Source organism: Syzygium oleosum, unplaced genomic scaffold, assembly GCF_021117445.2.
Source record: "Syzygium oleosum isolate NSW1041296 unplaced genomic scaffold, Sole_v2.1 Sole_v2.52, whole genome shotgun sequence".
In the NCBI taxonomy this organism is placed as follows: domain Eukaryota; kingdom Viridiplantae; phylum Streptophyta; class Magnoliopsida; order Myrtales; family Myrtaceae; genus Syzygium; species Syzygium oleosum.
The window spans coordinates 1,198,589-1,218,689 of NW_026607536.1; the positions used below are offsets into that span (position 1 = coordinate 1,198,589).

A 20,101-nucleotide genomic window follows, 5' to 3' on the forward strand; every position below is an offset into this window, starting at 1 on the left:
ATTCATCAAATTAAGCATCCAATGCATGCGTGACAACCATCGATTTGGAAAGTGGTGGATAAGCGTCGCTCGCATCATGTCTCTTGAAGCGGTATGCGATTACTAATTCTCCTTTCAATAAGTTTTTGTGATTTTAAATATCGATGCCATTATATACATATGTGTGCGTTAAGCTGTCATTGGCTGTCACGTCTTGATACGACTCACGACGTTGACACAATAATTACTGTGACACCTAACGTATAGCTTGTGAAAGTAGATTCTTTGTTCTCATAGACAACAAGCTAGAGGGATTGAGTATTTCCAAGAGGAGTGTTTGTGTAGTGAGGGTGGCAAGATGTCATCTGTTGGAGAAGAGTCGTAGGCAAGTTCAGAGGTCAAACTGTATTAGGACTCTTTTGTTGATCTTAGTGTCCGTTTTTGAGCAGTGAGACAAATATTTTGGAAACTCCAGCCTAACTTCCTGAAAGCCCCCCAAAAAGAAGCAAAACCCCATATAGGAAAGAGAAAATAACACATGATAGAAGTTCTAGAGACGCTAGAAGCATAAGTGTTTCTATGGTTTGAACCAGTAACCCCAAAAGGAAAGGCTCATGCGTCCTCAGCCTAGATGCACCGAATGACTCTGAACTGTAAGTGTACATATTGAGTCAAGAATTGAAGATATTGATGTATTTTTATGACCCTCTCATGAATTTGGATGTCTCAGTTTTTATATGCTTTTCCTGATTATCTAACATCAAATTTAGAGTAGATCTTTATAAAGCTGAAGTATGGTCGCAAGAAAGATCCAAATCAGTTTATATTCTTTCGATTTTCATATATTAAAAATTTTGTTAGCGATTTTGTTTGCTAGATCATATTGACAGCGATTGATTATCTCTAATTGAAGAAATATATTTAATCCATGATTTAAGAAGTACAAGATGTTGTAGGAAACGTAATACAATATTGCTTGTTGTAACTGGAAAAATTAAATTGAAATAATAACTCTAAGAAAGTCATAACAATTTTAAAAATTGACCAAATCAATGAATAAATTTATTGAATGAATCTTCTTAACATGTAAAGAAGACTGCATTACAAACCAGATATAAACTTATAAAATTGCTATAAAATTGTAACAAAATTAGATAGGATGTGAGGTATGGATTATCAAATCTCCTTAAGTCAATTAGTTCTTGCCAACAGTACTTTGCAAATTTACGAACTATGTCTCTCAATATACAACACCTCGAATCTATTTGTACTAGCATTATAGATGCAGGACTCAATGGAACTTGTCCTTGAACTAGCGCACTCAAAGATTTAACCAAAGAGAAAATTGAAGAGAAGAGGCACTGAAAATGTTGTGTTTTCATCTCTACTTCTTAAATGAAGAATAGTTTATTTCAATTTATAGAGATTGAAAGGACGTGATCAAAAGAGACATATTCCTGTCTATTAAAGACAAAAAAAACTGTTACAGAAAATGATCTGAAAAGACATATTCATGTCTATTAATGACAAAGAAAACTAGAAAAATGATAAGAAACATATTGAGCCATTAACTCATTATAATTACAACACATGATTACTAAATAATGCTTTCGCCATACATAGTACAAGACTGAACATTTGCTGCAGAGCAAGTAATGTCTTCTTGCAGAACCAAGTTCGCACCTCCCCCAAGTAGAATCAACTAATTATTCTGCTTTACCCTTTTCGGGACTAGCAAAGGCCACACAACATTTCAAATCACTGTATCCAATTTGATATATACTTTTTTGGGATAATGACATAAATAATCTTTGAAATTTGGCTAAATGTGCAATTTAGCCCCTGCACTTTTAATTTGTTCGATACAATCCTTGAATTTTATTTTAATGTTCAATGTGATCCTTGAACTTTTAATTTATTCAATGTGATCCCTGAACTTTTGGTACATATTCATTATAGTCCCTAAACTATAAGAAAATATTCAATGTAATCCTTGAACTTGAATTAATTGAAGAATTATATTGAATATTTTTATATAGTTTAGAGATTAAATTGAATATGCACCAAAAGTTCAGGGATGACATTAAACAAATTAAAAGTTCAGGGATCACATGGCACATTAGGTTAAAGTTCATGGACTATATCGAACAAATTAAAAGTTCAGAGACCATATTACACATTGAGCCAAAATTTATGGACTATTTGTGTCAATTTCCCTACTTTTTTCCCTGTGGCCATATTATGTACTGCATTATTTATGTTTTTTTTTTTGGATAAGTATATGTCCATTGAGAAGGACATGTGATGGGAAACTAGCCCCGCTACAAGTCCATCCAATGTTCACTTTCAAAAAATTCCCAGACTTAATTTTTTTCTCATGTTTATTTATGTGAATCAAATGCTAAAAAGAAGTGTCAAAGAAAATATGCTTATACAAGGGTAAGTAGATCTTCGTTCGCATATAAACAGACACCTCTCTTCATCTCTCTCTGCACCATCTTAATGGTTTGATTTCGTGCAAAAGCCTCAAAAAATTCTTTGAAGTTATATTTTAGAATTCGTAGAAAATAAAAAAAGAAAAGGAAAGTTCGGTATTGAGGACACGTGTCTTGGTTTATGCAAGAGCAAATACCACAACAAACCCCAAACTATACTCATTATGACACAAATACTCAAAACTTTTTTTTTTGTCGCCGAAGACCTTAAACTTGCTTACTGTGACACAAATACCCTCAACTTTTTTTTGTGTCGTGAAAAAAAAACCAAACTTATATATGTGTTACATATATACCTTCTATTTCAGTTCCGTTTAGGATATATTTGTCACACTGGCATAAGTTCGGGGTTTTTCATGACAAAAAAATTTGGAGTATTTGTGTCACAATGAACAAGTTTAGGATTTTATGTGACATAAGAAAAAGTTCAGGATAGTTATGTTACAGTGTACATAGTTTGGAGTTTTTTGTGGTGTTAACATTTTATGTAATTACTTTCATTCAAATCGTTTCGGTAAATATTGTAGCTAGAAAGTGTACGTGTCATACATTTAATTAGATAAGGACGTCACAATGTAAATACTTTCTTTTCTTTATCTAGTAACTCTGCCCTAATGATTTTCGCCCCACCACGGTATCAAGTTTTAAAGGAAGAAATAGAAGAGCTCAATAAAAAAAGGTTCTCTCTCTTTTCGCTTTTTGATAACTGCCCCATCCTGTTTACATCTCCAAGGAGAGACAACGACATCAGATTATGATTCGCATCATAGGCATCTCGCGAAGTTATAAGTAGGGAAGTTCCATTCACTTTCGCCTGCATTCGAGTCATTCACGCTCTGAAGCAAATGAAGCAGCACAGGTTGAGATGGAGCTAAGGTATGATCACTATCACAATAAGTTTTTAATTCTCCTAACACAGCTCAAACCAAATTCTAGTGAAAATGACCATTTACATTTCAAGTCTCTTGACAGGTTTCAATTGCATCAAGGAGTAACCAGGGTCAATACATGCATGTCGAGGAAGACCACATCGTCGAAAATTCCCTGCACTGACGTTGTGGCCTCTTTGTAGAAGCTCCTGAGAAACTTTTTCATACACACCTTACTTATTCTTATCAATTATGTCAAGTGGATCCAATCCAATATGTTGATCAATGATCAAATAAAGCTTGATGCTAAGTTTGGTGCAGACAGTTTCTTGTCAAACTATAGAACATCTCATTGCATTAGATTCATCATCATTAACGATATAATCTAGATGCAATACAATGAGCTTAAGATGTCGCTCCATTATATCTTATAGATATTGTCGTCACCGAGTTTCTTTTTTAGCAATGTGTGATCCCATCCGCTCAATATGACAGAGATGGACATCGGATTTAGGTGAAGGGGATAAAAAACCCATGACAAGATTTTTCTTCAGGTATTTATGCGTAAGAAATGCTTCGTATCTTTTAAAAAAGAATCTCCAATGGCCTAAAACTTGGCGAGATTCGCCACATTTTGAAAAGAGATGTCCACTGTGGTGTTTACATAATTATTTTCGTTTGAGTTTTTTAAAGAATAGAACAAGCGAGCAGCTATAAGTATTTGCACATGTCTTTGATGGGAGTAACAGATCAGAGAGTTAAAAGTAATAGTGATATTCATGAAACAGAAAATCATTCAACAGTTTATATACACAACATGATTACCTTGATGAAATAGGCAACTAATGGATAACAATATATGTCCAACCTTGAATATGACGAATATATCTTCAAACCCACTTAAAAGAGAGAGATACGATTATATCTAAGATGACATGCTTAGTGGAAAACCTATGATAAACGCAGAATTTAAACCCAGCAAAGATTTAGTGATTTTCTTGCAAAGCTAGGGTACATCCTCAATGCAGAAGCGACATGAATCAAGCGAATCCCCAAGTGTGAACACGAATCAGCCATGAATATTATAATCGAGTCCTGAGTGTGAACACGCCATATAATAATCCCAACTGTATCAGGAGCACTAGCTGACCGGGGAATTTTATATTCCAGTTTTGTGTTCTTGATGCTCTACAATATTGTACGAACTGTCAAAAGTGTCTGCCAAGAACTTGACTGGTTTAATCAATTAATTTTCGAAGTAGCAGAAAGATATGTAGGTGCTTAATTTATTTTCCTCTGCAGTTTTTGCTTCTCGAGCGAAATGAAAGTTCAGTGAGATAAAAGGAGCGATTACAACACCTTGGTACGGACGCAAAAATGTGGAAAAAATTGAAGGAATGATTTGCATAGATCAAGTAAATCGATAGATAAAAAACGATTTGCCGAAGATTTGATAGCATTGTTTTCTAACATGAAGTTTTATGCGCAATCCTCGTCAAAATTCTGGATTTAATTAATTCATCATGCTCATTGATGTACCGGTGAGTGTCACGTGATCCGACGAGCAGGTAAGTTCATCAGATTCGCCCATGATAGACAACAACCTTTTACTTCAATGACTTTTATTTAGTGAAGTTGAAAGTTCGAAAAATCCATAATACATAATAGAATAAGAGGAGTCTGAAAGAGCCTTCACCTGACTTTTTTATGCATAATTATATTGTCACGAGTCAAAAGATATATATATTCTTCCATACTGATAAATTTCAAGAAGTATTGGGAAGCGTCAAAAAACTGTCCGTAAAAACAATGACCAATGACTTTTTTCTTGGTAACTTGTTGATAACCATCTACAATTTTATAATTTTTTTTAATAATTTGCAAATTTACATTTTTTATGAACTTCCAATTTTTATTTGCAAAACTTACTACCACTTTGAATGCGCTAACTCTTGTACGAATTACCAACCTAAATTAAAATGGCTTATTGAATTTTGTCAAAATACACCCAATGAACTCAGCTAACAAGTGATTTTCTTCTACCCACGGTTTTTTGACATTTATCATTTCTTTCAAAAATCTGCTAGTATGAAAAAAACATCATTTTTTTGGTACAAAACAAATGGACTCGTACCTTGATGAATGCTTCAAGGTTCTTGAAAACCTTCAACATTTGACTCTCAATGCAAATGAAGGATATGGATCTAGATTAGAACAATTATAAACTTAGTTTGTTCTTACCGTCAACAGAATAATCTCGTCTAACCTAATGCATAGAGTTTATAGGACCTCAACCTCGTAAGTTGTTTTTTAAATTAAAGTTTTGGATTGGAAACTCTGCCAGTGCCAGATTCTTATCTGTTTGCACAAGTTAAAGACAATATTTTGCACATCCAGAATTAGGCGAAGTATATGCCTTTTTTGATTAAGTTCTTTCCTTTTCCATAAGATAGTTCATTGCAATATTCTATGATTAAACTAAATGGACCTTAACCAAGAAAACAAGAGGCCATGAATCTTTGTAATTCTTGATGTGTCATAAATAAACGATCAAATAAGTTGTGATTGAAACATATGGTGACCCATTTAGTTTGTGAAAATATTTTCTATTTTCGCTTTTCAAAAATGAAAATGACTATTGTATATATTTCTCAATTTCTTTTAGAAAACACATGGTTCTCGAAAATAGAAATTTTCAACATGAATCAAAATTGAAAGTATATGTGGTTGTATTGACCGGGTTCTCATTCGAAACTGAACAAATTGTGAAAATAACTTTTTTCTTGTTTTAATTTTTTATTTGAAGATGTCAATAGAAAAATTGACCAGTTCTTTCGATGCCAAACAGGCCCAGCCAAGTATAAGTTGCCAACAATTGAAGGGAAACAACGTAAGATGACACGAAAACCCTAGTGGTGGCACAAAGTGAGTGCGTCAATGTGATGAATGAGACGTCATTAGAGACAATAAGGAACCAATGGACCACCCTCTTGTGAAAAATGTGTCAGAAACTCATTACACCATTTAAAAAGAACAAGGTCCATCTGAGAAGATAGAGCAGAAATTAATTGTAAAATAATACTCGCAGGTATTATCTAGCCAGGGATGATTTTGCCTCCTCTACTAATGTAGCTGCCAATAAGCACACTTTATCCTTAAGATTTGGAGTCTTCCTCTCACGTTCTTGCCAAAAGTGTGTTGCCACTCAGAAGACTAAGACAGCACCCAACTCCGCAATTTCGTATAAATTATTTAACAAAATATGAAAAAGCCTTTATCTAGGAAAGGCAACTTGAGACATCCACGGGGGAAAATAACAAAAAAATCATAAATCTATAACATTGATATCAATTCATTTGTAAATCTTTCAGTTAGACAAATTCAATCCTAAACCTTTGTATGTTTTGCTAGTTGAGTCTATCCGGTCAATTTTGGCTGGAAATTGCTAATGTGGATGCCAGCCGTCCTACGTGGCATGGCTACCGCTGACGTAAATATTTTTTAAATAATTTTTTTTTGAATTTCCTTCTTTCCTTTTTTTTCTTTTTTTTCCATGGTCTGTGTCAGTGGCTAGTGAGGCCGACTCTCGCTCAGGTGAGGCCAGCCCTCGCCGCCATGGCCTATGCCGATACAGGCCATGGAAGAGAAAATAAAGAAAAAGAAAATAAAAGAAAGAAAAAAATAAAAATAAAAATTTTAAAAAAAAGTCTATGTCAGCGCCAACTATACCATGTAGAACGGCTGACGTGCATGTTAGCAATTTCCAACTTAAATTGGCCAAATAGACTCAATTGGCAAAATATGAAAATGTTTAGGACTGAATCGGTACTATTGCAATAGGTTTATAAATTTTTTTTATACTTTTTCCAATATCTATATATGTGTGTGTATGGATCTATATTATATGTATTGTTCGATATCCAAAAAATATATAGAGTAGAGCAAAATGGAGAATCAAATTTCATCTAGTGGTATTGAACGAAGTGATAATATATGCGTTAAGCACTTCCTTTGGTATTTTTCTCCAATGCACGCATTGGCAAGTGGTGGGTAAGCATCATGCACATCATGTTTGTTGAAGTAATAGATGACTACCGGTTCTCCTTTTAATCACTTTTCATATCGACCCCACTATATATGTGTGTGTGAATACTTTTATAATTAGCAGTCACATCATATAAGTTTTTGTCACGATTCATGACATTGACCCGATAATTACTATTACACCCAACATATAGCTTGCAAAAGAAAATTCTTTGTCCTCATGGACAAAAAGCTAGAGTCACGAGTTTTTCCATGTGGAGTGTTGAATAGTGAAGGTGGCATGGTGTCGTCCGGTGGAGAAGAGGCGAAGGCAAGTTCCCAAGTCAAATTATGTTAGGACTCTTTTGTTGATATTTGTGCCCCTTTTGAGCAGTGCGAGAAATTATTTGGAAACTCCATCCTAATTCCTAGAACACCCCCGAAAAGAAGACAAAACCCTAAATAGGAAAGAGAAGACAAACATGCTCGAAGTTCAAGAGACGCCAGAAGCAAAGTGTTTCTATGTTTGGACCAGGAATTTCGAAAGGAAAGGCTAGATTTTCGCTCACTCTAAGCCAATTAAAATGATCAAACATCCGATTAACTGGACTGATGTGGATCCACCGATTAAACAACGACCTGATGCCTCATGCGTCTTGATCCTAGATGCACTCAGTGACTTTGAAATATAAGTATATATATAGAATCAAGAAGTGAAGATATTGACGTAATTTCCCAACCTTTCAAAAATTTGTGCTGTCAACATAAAGCGACGTAGCTTGGACATCTCATTTATTATATGCTTTTTATGATTATCTAACATCGAATGCAGAGTAGAGCTCTATAAAGCTGAAGTGTAAGAATATTGGTTATAGCTTTGGTGGCCAAAAGAAAAAAAAACAATTCGATTAGGTGTACTTCTTTTGCAATTAATGGAAGAAATATATATAATCCTTGATTTGAGAAGTACAAGATTAATCTATAATGCTTTCACCATATGTACTATAAGACTGTGAAGAACAGGTGCAGTGCAGGAGTAATGTCTTCTTGCAGAACCAAGTTCACACCTCCCCCGAGTAGAGTCAACTAATCCTTCGGCTTTCCCTTCTTGGGACTGATAGTAGCCACCAACTGCTGAAACCACCGCACCCAATTTAATATATAGTTTTTGCCATGGCCATATCATGCATTCCACGATATATATTATATATATATATTTAAAATGAGTATATACATATCCATTGAGAATATGTGACATCCTGAAAAATAGTTCATTTGGGATTTATAAAATATTGAGTTTTATGAATGTACTCGTAGTTAGTTCTCGCCGGGAACTGATCATTCCTAGGATGCTAACCATTAGGGAAAAGCTAATTGGGGAATTAAATTCGTACGACTAAAGAAAATTCGATCGTGGATTGACTTTCGACCATTAAATCGTCGAGGTGATATTTTGAGCCACTGTTGGCCGATCTAAGGATAGTCAGGGGTCAGTTCGCCACTGTCATAGTAGTGGATCGCGGGTGATACCGCTGGACCACGAAATGAATTGACGAACGATCCTGAACCTATACCGAACGATCGTGCCCCACGGATCTAGTAATTAATCCTCGCGATTTTATTGACAACCGAAGTCGTGACGGTCTGAATAAATTGCACGTGACTCGATTTAGTGTTAGTCACGGGTCGAATAAGCAAATTTCCCCAACAAGCCACCCGTTAGCTTGAGAAACGCTCGAGTTACGTTTAATAGGATTTAATTATTTAATTCAGCCCAAATCGGACACCGGAAAATTTGGAAGTCACAACGGGACGTTAGGATGACGTTGCGGTTGTAACGTGCAATTTTTGTTGTGCCTGAATCCTTCAGAAAAACCTGATTTTGATGAGAAACGAAGAATCAGACCATTTTACCCTTGAGGATTAACAAAGGGCATGTTTTATTGGTAAAGGGCATTTTGGTCATTTTGCCATAACTTTTTGATTGGACAATTTTTCCCTTGGACTTTTTGAGAAATTACAAGTATACCCTTGGATATTTTTGATAAGATTCGATCTGGGTCGTCAGTTTCAAGATTAGATCAAATCTGGACCGTTGGATAAAAAATGTGAGAGAAGGGCATTTTGGTAAATTGCCAAAAGGGGTCAAATTGCACTATTTAGGTCTAAATTGACCATTCTCTCTCCTCCATTTTCTCTTCCCCACCGTGAGCAGCCCCCCCTTGCTGTGAGCCCCCTCCCCCTCCACCGATCTCTCCCTCTCTCCCTTTGCCGTCGTCGCCGCACCATCATCGCCGCCCGTACACCCTCCGTGCCATGCCGTCCTCGCCGTCGCGCCACCACCAGCCCCACGCCATCCCTCTCCCTCTCGGTTTCTCTCTTCCCTCTCTTGGCTGTGAGCCTTGCCGGTCACGCCCAAGCCGCGCCGCCGCCGCCGAAGCCGATCGCCGCCCACCGGGAGCCGTACGTCGTCGCCGCCGTTCCCGATTAAGTGCCGCCGCTTTCCGTTCTAGCCGCGATAGCTTAGAACGCGGGTAAGTCGCGCTCTAAACCCAACTTAGGACTTCGGGTATCGATGGGCGATTTTTGGGCGAAATCTGGTATAAGTTAGGTGCGGAATTGCATGAATTAGGAGGGAAAATTTTGTGGCGGGCCTTAAGAATTAATTCGGGCAATATTTATTGGAAATTAGAGGATAACAGTGGCTGTGGTCTACTGTTCATGAGGCCGTGATGGGCCGATTGGGACACAAGTCGGATTTTTAGAACCGGGAATTTATGGTGAAAAAATCCCGTGAAGGACAGGAATCGATTTGGCATCGTTTGGTGGGAGAAAAATAGTGATTTCTGTGTTTTACAAGCGTTTGAAAATAATTAGATTGTGGTGGTGAAATTAAATGTGTGATTGTGCAATTGGTTGAGTTAATTATGTTTGTTGGGTGCACGCGTGGGCCAGATCATTTTAATTATTATCATTGGCCATGTCAAATGCTGAGTGTGCATGGATTTCGTGTAATTAATGCGTGCACGGGCCACGTGAGAAGGGCCAATTGTGTGTGGCAAATGCTTGTTGAGCATGTGCATAAGTAAGAAAGTGAATATGAGATGGCATGGGTGATCGTGGAATTTGTGTCGTCCTGAGGCGTGTACTTCAACGCGGGACGATGCCCGGTACTACCGGAAGACTGCCAGCCTGAGGCATGTACTTCAACGCGGGTTGCGCAGTAGGTGGTAGATGTTGAGCCTGAGGCGTGTACGTTTACGCGGGCAAGAAACATAGCCTGAGGCGTGTACGGGTACGCGGGCCTGGAGTTTTGTGATGAGATAGTCGCAGTGGGCCTGAGGCGTGCACTGTAACGCGGGCCACTGGCGAGTGGTACGGAAAGGAATGTGATGAGGCAAACGGAAATGCGCGAGAATGAGAATTTATTATGCATGTGATTGTATATAATGTGAGTGTGACTAACGTGTAGGGCACAAGCAGGATAAGCGCAGCAAAAATAATTGATGTGCCTGCTATGTGATTATGTGGCGCATGTGTGTGATTGTGTTTTATGAAATTGTCTGGAGGTACGTGATAGCCTAGGTGGGGTTTAGGGGTGAACTTACTGAGAAGTGTTCTTACGGTTGTTTCAACCAAAAATTTCAGAACCCCGACAAGACTCATGAATCCTCCACCACCGCCACCAGTGCGTTTTGGGGTACCAGTGCACTCCGAGATCGATGTTGCAGAATTCCCTATGCCAGAAAACATGACCTGGATTAGGTATACTACTATCGTATTTGTAGAGGTAGGACTACCTCTTTGGGAGACTCATGTATATACGGCCTGGTTCTTAGGGATCTTGTGAGGGGATGAGTTCGGGCCCGTTAGGGGTTTTGATGTCCCATTTGATTTAGTAGGGGACTGGGACCGGTCTGCAATACCCCCTATTGACAGTGAGTTGACCAGCGTAGAGACTAGTCTAGCCCAGTCAGGAATGCATCCGGCGTATCATCAGGGGCTGAGCATGAACCAGAACCTGAAGCATCTCAGGTTGAGGACGACCCGATGGACATAGACTTGGAACCGATCCCCGAAGAAGAACCAGAGGAAGCGGAGCCCGAAGTAGAACCCGAGGTAGAGCCTAATGACGAGTCTGAGGAATCGGAAGAGCCGGTAGGAGATCTGGAATATATACTTTCGTTTGAGGAATACATGGATCCTAATTACGTACCTGAGATCAATTTCTTCGATTTTCTGGTTGAGGAGTATCATAATGCAATTCCAGCGGAATCGGGCGATATCAATCACCCGATTGAGATTAATGCAGAGTCAGAATCCTCATAGCAACAGACCGATCAGGAGAGTTCAGATTCAGGGGACGGGGAGTCAGACTCGGAATGGACGCCTAGTAAGGGGCTTAGGGGCTAATATAGGGGTTAAGAATAGGTGTTTTGGATGAGTACCATTTTTGAAATCAGAATACCAGGTCAATGATCTTTTTGGTGTACTGGTGGCTTAGTTGCAGTGTGCTGGTGCTTATGGTGGTTGTAATCTGTAAATATTTTATAAGTGAGTAATGAAAAGAAATATGTGTATTCTCCCTGAATATTCTCCCCAGTTTAATTGTCCGGGTTAATTATGGATTCCGCCGTGCGTTAAATCTCTGATGATCGTATTCGAGGTCGGCGATAATTCCTGGGATGTCGCAAAATCGACCAGAGGCGGATGTCGCGAGTTCGATAGAATTCGGGGCGTGACAGAATATAACATATGATGGGAAACTAGTCTCGCTGCAAGTCCACCAAACGTTCTTTATTTAAAAAAATGCCCATAGATAATGCTATTGTTCATATTTGTTTATAATCAAATTTCTAAAAACAAATGTGAAAGACGATATTCTTAACACTTTCGTGGGTCTTGTTCCTTTTCTGGCCAAATGGTTAGTGAATCTTTCTGTTCACTTAATGACAGACACCTCTCTTTATCTCTCTCTAAACCATCTTAATGGGCAAAAGTACACCACAAGTGCCATAACTTATGTACGGAGATCACTTTGGTGCCATAACTTTTTTTCGGATCACTTTGGTGCCAAGTCGGAGGAAAATCGATCACTTTAGTGACTCCGGCCAAAAAGCTGACATGGCATTTATATTAAAAAAATGGTCTGACTTGTACACGGTGAAAAATACGTGGTTTTTTTCGAATTTTTTAATTTTTAGAAAAATAATAATAATTAAAATAATTAAAAAAACAAAAAAAACAAAAAGGTGTTGCGGCGGCGGCGAGGAGCCCTCGCGCTGCCCCTCTTCCACCACCGCCGGGAAGGGCCGGCGGTGGTGGGCGCAGTAGTCGGCGAGGGTCGCCAACCCTTGGCCGGGGCCCGGCGGTGGTGGCTTGGCGGCAGCAGCGGCGAGGGCTCCCTCGCCGCCGCTGTAGGGTTTTTTTTTTTAAATTAATTAATTAATTAAATTTAATATAATATTTTAAAAAATACACGTCAGCGGGCTAAACGGCTTCGTTTTTTGTTTTTAATGCTGACTGGATCTCTCCGGGGAGCAGTGGACCTCTCCGGCGAGCTGTGTCAGCGCCACTTCGGATTTCCGGCGAGCCACGTCAGCATTGGCACTAAAGTGATCGATTTTCCTCCGACTTGGCACCAAAGTGATCCGAAAAAAAGTTATGGCACCAAAGTGATCGCCGTACACAAGTTATGGCACTTGTGGTGTACTTTTGCCCATCTTAATGATTTGATCCTCACACAACAGCCTCAGAACCTTGGGCTTAGCGATACCTAATCCTAATCCATTAAAAAAAACTCGCGAGCATTAAATTATCTTTCTTGGAAATTTTCAGCATTTGACTTTGAATGCAAGGACAGTTTATGAATATGCGTGTATATACGTACGAAAGTATATATTCTGGTTGAAGCATCTGTGAAAACATTTCTAAACGCAGTTGTTCTTAGCTTGAACAGAAAAATCTCGTCTGACCTATAAATGGAGTTTTTTGGGACGTCAACCTCAGATGTTGCCTACACATAAAGTTTTGATTAGAAACTCTGTTTCACCTAGACCCATTTAGTTGGTGATAATTTTTCCGATTTTCGACTTTCAAAATAGAAAACGGGCTTTCGTGTATAATCTGCAGCTTTATACTTCTTGAAAACATGTTTGGTTCTCAATAATAAAGATTTTCAAGACGAATAAAAATTGAAGATGTGTTCTGTTGCATTGTTGCTAAGTTGAGCGCATTTTCAATTTAAAGGGAACTAGGTTCTCATTTGAAATGAAAGTAACTTTGGTTTATAGTTTGTAGGTAGAAATAGTTAACTGAAAAGGTGTTTTGATTTTTATTTGGAGATGTAAACAGAAGAATTGACGAACAGGCCCTACTATAAGTTGCCATGAATTGGCTGTAACAAAAGTAAGACGACCCATTATATAATGTCCCAAAGATGACAAACTCCAGTACATGATATATGATCAACATGGAAACATGAATTGCTACGAATGAGACATTACGAGAGACAAATAAGGAACCAATGGGCCATCCTGTAGTGAAAATGGGACAGAAACTTATTAAACCATCAATACCAACAAGTTCCATCTGAGAAGATATAGAGCAGAAGTCTATTGTGAAACACTGGCAGGTTGATCTACCTCAATGTGTCTTGCCACTCAGGAGACTTAAGACAGCACCCTACTCTCCCATTTCGTTTAGATTATTATCCAAATCGAATGTGGAAAAGCCTTTATCTAGGAAAGGCAACTTACAACACCTTAATATATGCCTTCATAGCCAAATGAAGATTTGTGGACAATATGGAGGATCAAATTTGTCCCGGCGGTTTTGGATGAAACAACCACTTGATGTCTCAGGCACCCTAATCCTGGTTGCACTAATTGACACCAAAATATAAGTGTGTATATATCTGCGAGTATTTATGTGTGTGTCGAAATAACAAATAATTTGGATAGCTCAATGTTTTATATTCTTTTCATGATTATCTAACATCGAACATTTATCGACGAAAAAACAAAACATCGAACATCGAATTAAGAATAGAACACCATTGAAGCTGAAGTGTGGTTGTGATTAGGTCTAAATCAGTATATATTCTTTCTATGTTCACATATCAAAAACATTTTGAGCGACTAATGATCAGCTTTGATGGCCAGAAACAATATTGATTAACTTTACCTCATTTGCAATAAAATGAAAAACCTTCGTCCATGATTTGAGAAGTAGCCTGGATATACATTATCACCACACACACACACACACAAATATTATATATATATATATATATATATATATAGAGAGAGAGAGAGAGAGAGAGAGAGAGAGAGAGAGAGAGAGAGAGAGAGAGAGAGAGAGAGAGAGAGTACAAGATTAACAGATCAGCTCCGAGCAAAAAGTTCGAGATTAACAAATATAACGCTTTCACCAAATATTGTAAGAGATTGTAAAGATACGGTGCAGAGCATAAGTAATGTCTTCTTGCAAGACCAAGTTGACACCTCCCCGAAGGAGAATCAACGAATCATTCGGCTTTCCCTTTTTGGGATTAATAAAGCCACACAACATTTAAAGTCACTGTACCCAATTTATTCTATAGTTTTTCCGATGGCCATGGTATGTATGGCACGCTTATATATCCTTTTTTCCATTTTTATGCATATGAATCAAATGCTGAAAAGAGGTGTCACAAAAACGAAATTCTTACGGGGTTCGTGGATCCTTTTAGTTTTTTTGGCCAAAGGGTAAGTGGATCTTTGTTCACATAAGAGCACACACACCTCTCTTTATTTCTCTCTGCACCATCTTAATGGTTCGATCCCTCATGCAGAAGCCTCAAAACAGTGGGCTTTGTGATACCTAATCCCATCTCATTAAAAAAAATTCACAAGCATTAAAATAAGTTGCTTTGCCTTTGTTCTTTTTCCCCTCATCGTTACACCCTTCAAAACGCAGCCTCACCTAAAAAGAACTGCACTTTGAGAGTGCATCTTCAAGACGACCGACGACTTTCTTCAATCTCCCGTCACAAGTTCCTAACCAAGAACTCGTAAGTCCTACTGATCTTTCTCTTTTGTCTTCTTCTGTTTCTTGAAGGTTAAGAATCACAAGGGTTTTCAACGAAACGCTGTTTTTGGTCATCATCGTTCATTTCAGCCAGTTTCTTCCGTCGTTTTTTTTTCCTCATCTTTTTCCAGGAAAAAGGGACCGTCATCACTTCTGATCTAGAAAGATTTGTTTGCGAGTGGTAAGAAGCGAGATGGTGAAGGGGAAGATTGCGATCCGAAAGATTAATTGCTCGAAGAGCAGGCAAGTGACTTTCTTCAAGAGAAGGACTGGGCTAATAAAGAAGGCAAAGGAGCTCTCCATTCTTTGCGACGCTGAAATCGGTGTCATCATCTTCTCTTGCACTGGCAAGCTTTACGACTACGCAAGCACCAGGTAAGCTCGATCTTCCCTTCATCAAAATAAATTTTCTTTGGTGCCCAATAAAAAGAAAAGAAGAGATGTAATAATTTTGGTAGAAAAAATTGGAATTATGAAATCCATTGGTGGTATAGATATTCCTTTTCAGTCCAAATAGTTGGAGCCTCTATTTGAGATCGAGATAAATAAAAAGTTCGATCTTGTGGTTGAAAATACATAGACCCTCTCATTTGTTCAATCACTTCAACAGATTCATTTGCTTTGTGTGAGGAACAGAGCCGGGCTATTTCCAGTATTACTCCGTTGCAATAGAATATGGGGGAAATGTATATCAAAAGTTGAATTTCATCAATTAGTTTCAATTCTCAATTTACCTTGGACTAATTATTAGTGCTAGCTAAACTTGGGGATTTTTCATCTTGCCTTAAAACTCAAAAGTTCTCCCATAATTCCGTACAAATTTTGTGAAAAAAGAAAACAAATCTTCTAAAAAGTTGTCATGAAAGTAATTTTTCTTCAGGCTCGATATCTAGTCTTTCATAGCTGATTACTTCAGTTGCTCAGGATCTGTTTGCTTACAATCTAATATTAGATGTGGCGATTGAAATAACCAGATAGCACGAACAAATCTAGACAAGAACAATGTGCCTCGTGGATTTTGTTAGTAACTTAACAATCTGCATGGAATCTGTTCTTGAGTTCTCATGCAGCATTTGAAAATGTTCATTTTTTTTTCTCTTTGTAGCATGAGTTCAGTTATCGAACGTTATAACACAATGAAGCAAGATAACCGGCAACAATCTATTACTGCTGCGGAGATCCAGGTAAATGCCGAAGACCAACACTACTCTCTAACATAGTAATAGCTAATTTTTTCTTTAGTTGACACTTCATTTGACACCAACAAACTAAATCTCTCTTTTGCTTAACCCCGTTGGAGGTTCAATTTTAGGTCATGCTAAATGCTTGCACATGGAAATTTATGAACAAAGAAGAAATTCAAATTAATGATGGAGACGAACCGAACAACTAGTAGAATTAAATTTGCGAAAAGAAGTTATATTGTATCTCCAAAGCTTTAATATAGCGTATCGTGAGACATGTAGGGTCTTTATATTCATTATGGGATCACTGCCAATTCTTCTAAAGGTTTAAGGTAATTGATGGAGGAACAATCTGATTAAGATCTTCTAGGCATGTGCATGTGGGCCAAAGATTCAAGCACTAAAAGTTTTTCTTTTTTTGGTCTTGTCAAGCACTAAAAGTTAGTTATGATAAAACGATGCTATTTAATGACGGTCTCGATATATATCCTCCATTTCTAATACTATGTGAAAAATGCTATGGGGGCACTACTCCATCTAAAAACTTATAATCGACATATAGGTAGAGCATGGTGCAAATATATAAGGTGGGATGGAGCTTAAAATGAGAAATGAGATGTCAATCTTACCGCACCCCCACTTAGTGCAAATAGAATGAGGATTTGCTCTTGAAGTCGAAGAATGGAAAATAAGATGAGCAAGCTAATCTATGCTAGAACTTGACTCCGATACTAGTGAAATTTTGTGCCCCTCTCTGAATATCTAAAAGTTTAAACTAGTAGACATATGTGTAAATGGCGTGACTTTATATTTAAATGCTTTAAAGGTCTCTCTCTTCCCTACGAGCTCCACCAATTTTTATGTTACTAATTTCCAAACAAAACAGGGAGAACTAGATTAGTACTATCCTGAGTAAGAATGTGAGTTTTAAGGACTAGAGAGTAATTAAAGTTTATTGCAGCATCCAGATGTAAAGATCGTAATAATTTGCACGAGTCTAATTGTGTGCAATAATTTTACCGCATTAGTTTTTGAAAAAAGACGCGGAGAGCATGATGCAGCAGCTGAGGTGTTTGCAGGAATGCAACAGGTACATCTTTTGCTTTACCCCATTATTAATTACTTGGTTGCAAGTTGCATTTTCCATCTAACTGAGGATTAATTCAACTTGGAAATGACCGGCATATAGACAGAATTTTCAAGAAGCTATACAAGCGTAGCTTAACTAATACTGTAACTATAAGTAGTTTAGTATGCGTGAGACCACTGCTAGCTGTTATAAAAGCTTAAACTGTTAGATAAATGCGTTGTTTTAATATTTAAATGTTTTATCACTCATGTTTAGTATGGTCTTTTGCCTAGTACTAAGCATAGACATATTTAATTAGGAAGGCAATTAGGGTATGAAAAGATTTGAACTCAAAACCTTCCACTTTGATAGTACATGAGATTTTGTTAGATCACTGTCAACTATTATATAAGTTTAAACTGTTAAATGAAAACGTGATTTAAATATTTAAATATTCTATCAATATGTAACTTGATATCACGCTTGGAAGTGTAGTCAATCATAGTAAGACAACCTATGGTGGAGTTTCTCGTCTGCCAGTATGTAAGCTTTAAAATGAATGTTCACTTACCCTAAAAAATTTTTTACTATGAGGCCCAAATTTATTTTCAAGTGTAGTGAAAAACCAAAGGTGCTAAAAGACATAGTAAATGCATAAAAGGATGCCATTGACAATGTTGGCTAGATTTGAAGTCTTAAGTAACCATTAGTGAACATGGAGTTAACACACATTATATTTTCCTTGTTAAGATACACGTGTGATTTGTGTTAAGAAAAGTTTCACATCGGAGAACTTATGTGGTGTGAAGTAGCTAGTAAATCCTAATTGGTCCATAATTCATAAGCTTAAGCTTTTGAGTGAAGGCAAGTCCAACTAGATATGTAAACGGGCTCAAATATAACCTTCCACTTTGCAGTTTCCCCTAGTGAAGGTATCGAGCTTTTGCTATATGCTCCAACATGTATCTCGGCACAAGAATAATGCATGTTACTAGAGCATTTCATGAATGTTTGTAAAAAAACTGATCATTTGCGATGAATATGACTGTGATTGAGCACGCAGGCGACTGATGGGAGAAGAGCTTTCCAAACTAAGTTTGGAGGACTTGAAAAATTTGGAAAATGTCTTAGAAATGGGTTTGAAGAATGTCCGCTCGAGGAAGGTAATATACATGAAGACTCTATGGTAATATACATGAAGACTCTATCACTTATTGTGCAAGAAAGATCCTGACTTATGTTCTCACATTACAATAATGTCTTAATGTTCGTCTACACAGGAACAGAATTTCGTGGAAGAAATGAGGGAGCTAAAGAGGAAGGTTTGACATGGAAAAAATACTCTCTCTCTCTCTCTCTCTCTCTCTCTCTCTGTAATAGTACAGTAGAATTGCTTCATCCCTGTATTTGACTGATTTCATGAGGCGTTACAGGTTGACGACGTCGAACAAGAAAATGTAGAACTGCGGAAGAAGTCGAAAGTCATAGGTCGAGATTATAGAGAATCAGAGGGCGAGGTACATACTTTTTCCTTATGGCCCATAGACCATTCATGGAATTTTACCTTCACTGCAAAATTTCCTTTCTTTTTCCTTAGACATTTATCATGCACATAGGTAAAAAAAAAGCAGGACAACGTCTGAACTATTTGTCACAATATAAACAAGTCACTCTTGTGCTTATGAAGGACTTGTTCGGACTCGAGTTGTGATAATCATTGATTATATGGGTTTCCACGTAGCCATTTGATCAACGGGTGGGATGTATCCAGGTCCGAGAATTTTTCCGTTGGGTGCCGCAAGAGCACAACCTTTCTGTTCATGCAAATCAATCACCACATAAGTAGTGTTATCCTTTTGGAAAGAGAACTTGCGAATTCATGAACTTCAAGTTGACACAAAGCAATTGGTTTGGATGGATAGGAACGTAATACTTCTACAAACAGCAATAGTTTTTTTCTTAAGAAAAAGACTTTCAAACTCCTAAGATAGGGTTTCACCATGTAGAACTATGTTGTTCTATTGCAATTGTTTGGAGTCAATACTTTTCCCAACTTATCAATACTTCAAATTGGTTCCTCTGTCTCAGTTTTCTGCAGAAACTAGTTCCAGTAAAGAAATCAGCAAGATGAGTGCTCAGGCAATACCGGATAAAGATGACATTCCTGAACGTCTCCTTCTCCAATTGAGCTTGCAATCAAAGCCCTATCTTTTGGATGAGCAAAAAACAACGAGTGGATAGTGGTCAGTCTTTTGCTTTGCCTAACAGGTTTCGAGAAAAGATATTGGTTTTTTCATATGGATACAATTTATATTCCATGTTACCCTCTATTCCATTATTAACCACTAAAATTGCTGATTGCAAACTGCTAGATCAGTTCATTGTATGTTGCATTCGATGGCAGATTGCCAT

General features: G+C 37.6%; 1 protein-coding gene across 2 annotated transcripts in view; it reads left to right on the forward strand.

Moving 5' to 3' along the window:
* Window positions 1-15,538: 15,538 nt before the first annotated feature.
* The window catches only part of LOC115662947 (MADS-box transcription factor 23-like), a 46,415-nt gene continuing 41,852 nt past the window's right edge, over window positions 15,539-20,101 (forward strand). The window contains exons 1-7 of one of the 2 annotated variants that reach the window (XM_056307270.1): window positions 15,539-15,811; window positions 16,542-16,620; window positions 17,649-17,710; window positions 18,753-18,852; window positions 18,970-19,011; window positions 19,123-19,206; window positions 19,778-20,094. In XM_056307270.1, coding sequence (XP_056163245.1) covers window positions 15,630-15,811; window positions 16,542-16,620; window positions 17,649-17,710; window positions 18,753-18,852; window positions 18,970-19,011; window positions 19,123-19,206; window positions 19,778-19,930 — 702 coding nt within the window. In that variant the 5' untranslated portion in view covers window positions 15,539-15,629 and the 3' untranslated portion in view covers window positions 19,931-20,094. Of the gene's footprint in view, window positions 15,812-16,541; window positions 16,621-17,648; window positions 17,711-18,752; window positions 18,853-18,969; window positions 19,012-19,122; window positions 19,207-19,777; window positions 20,095-20,101 lie in introns of those variants that run through there. The other variant, XM_056307269.1, reaches the window with a different exon arrangement.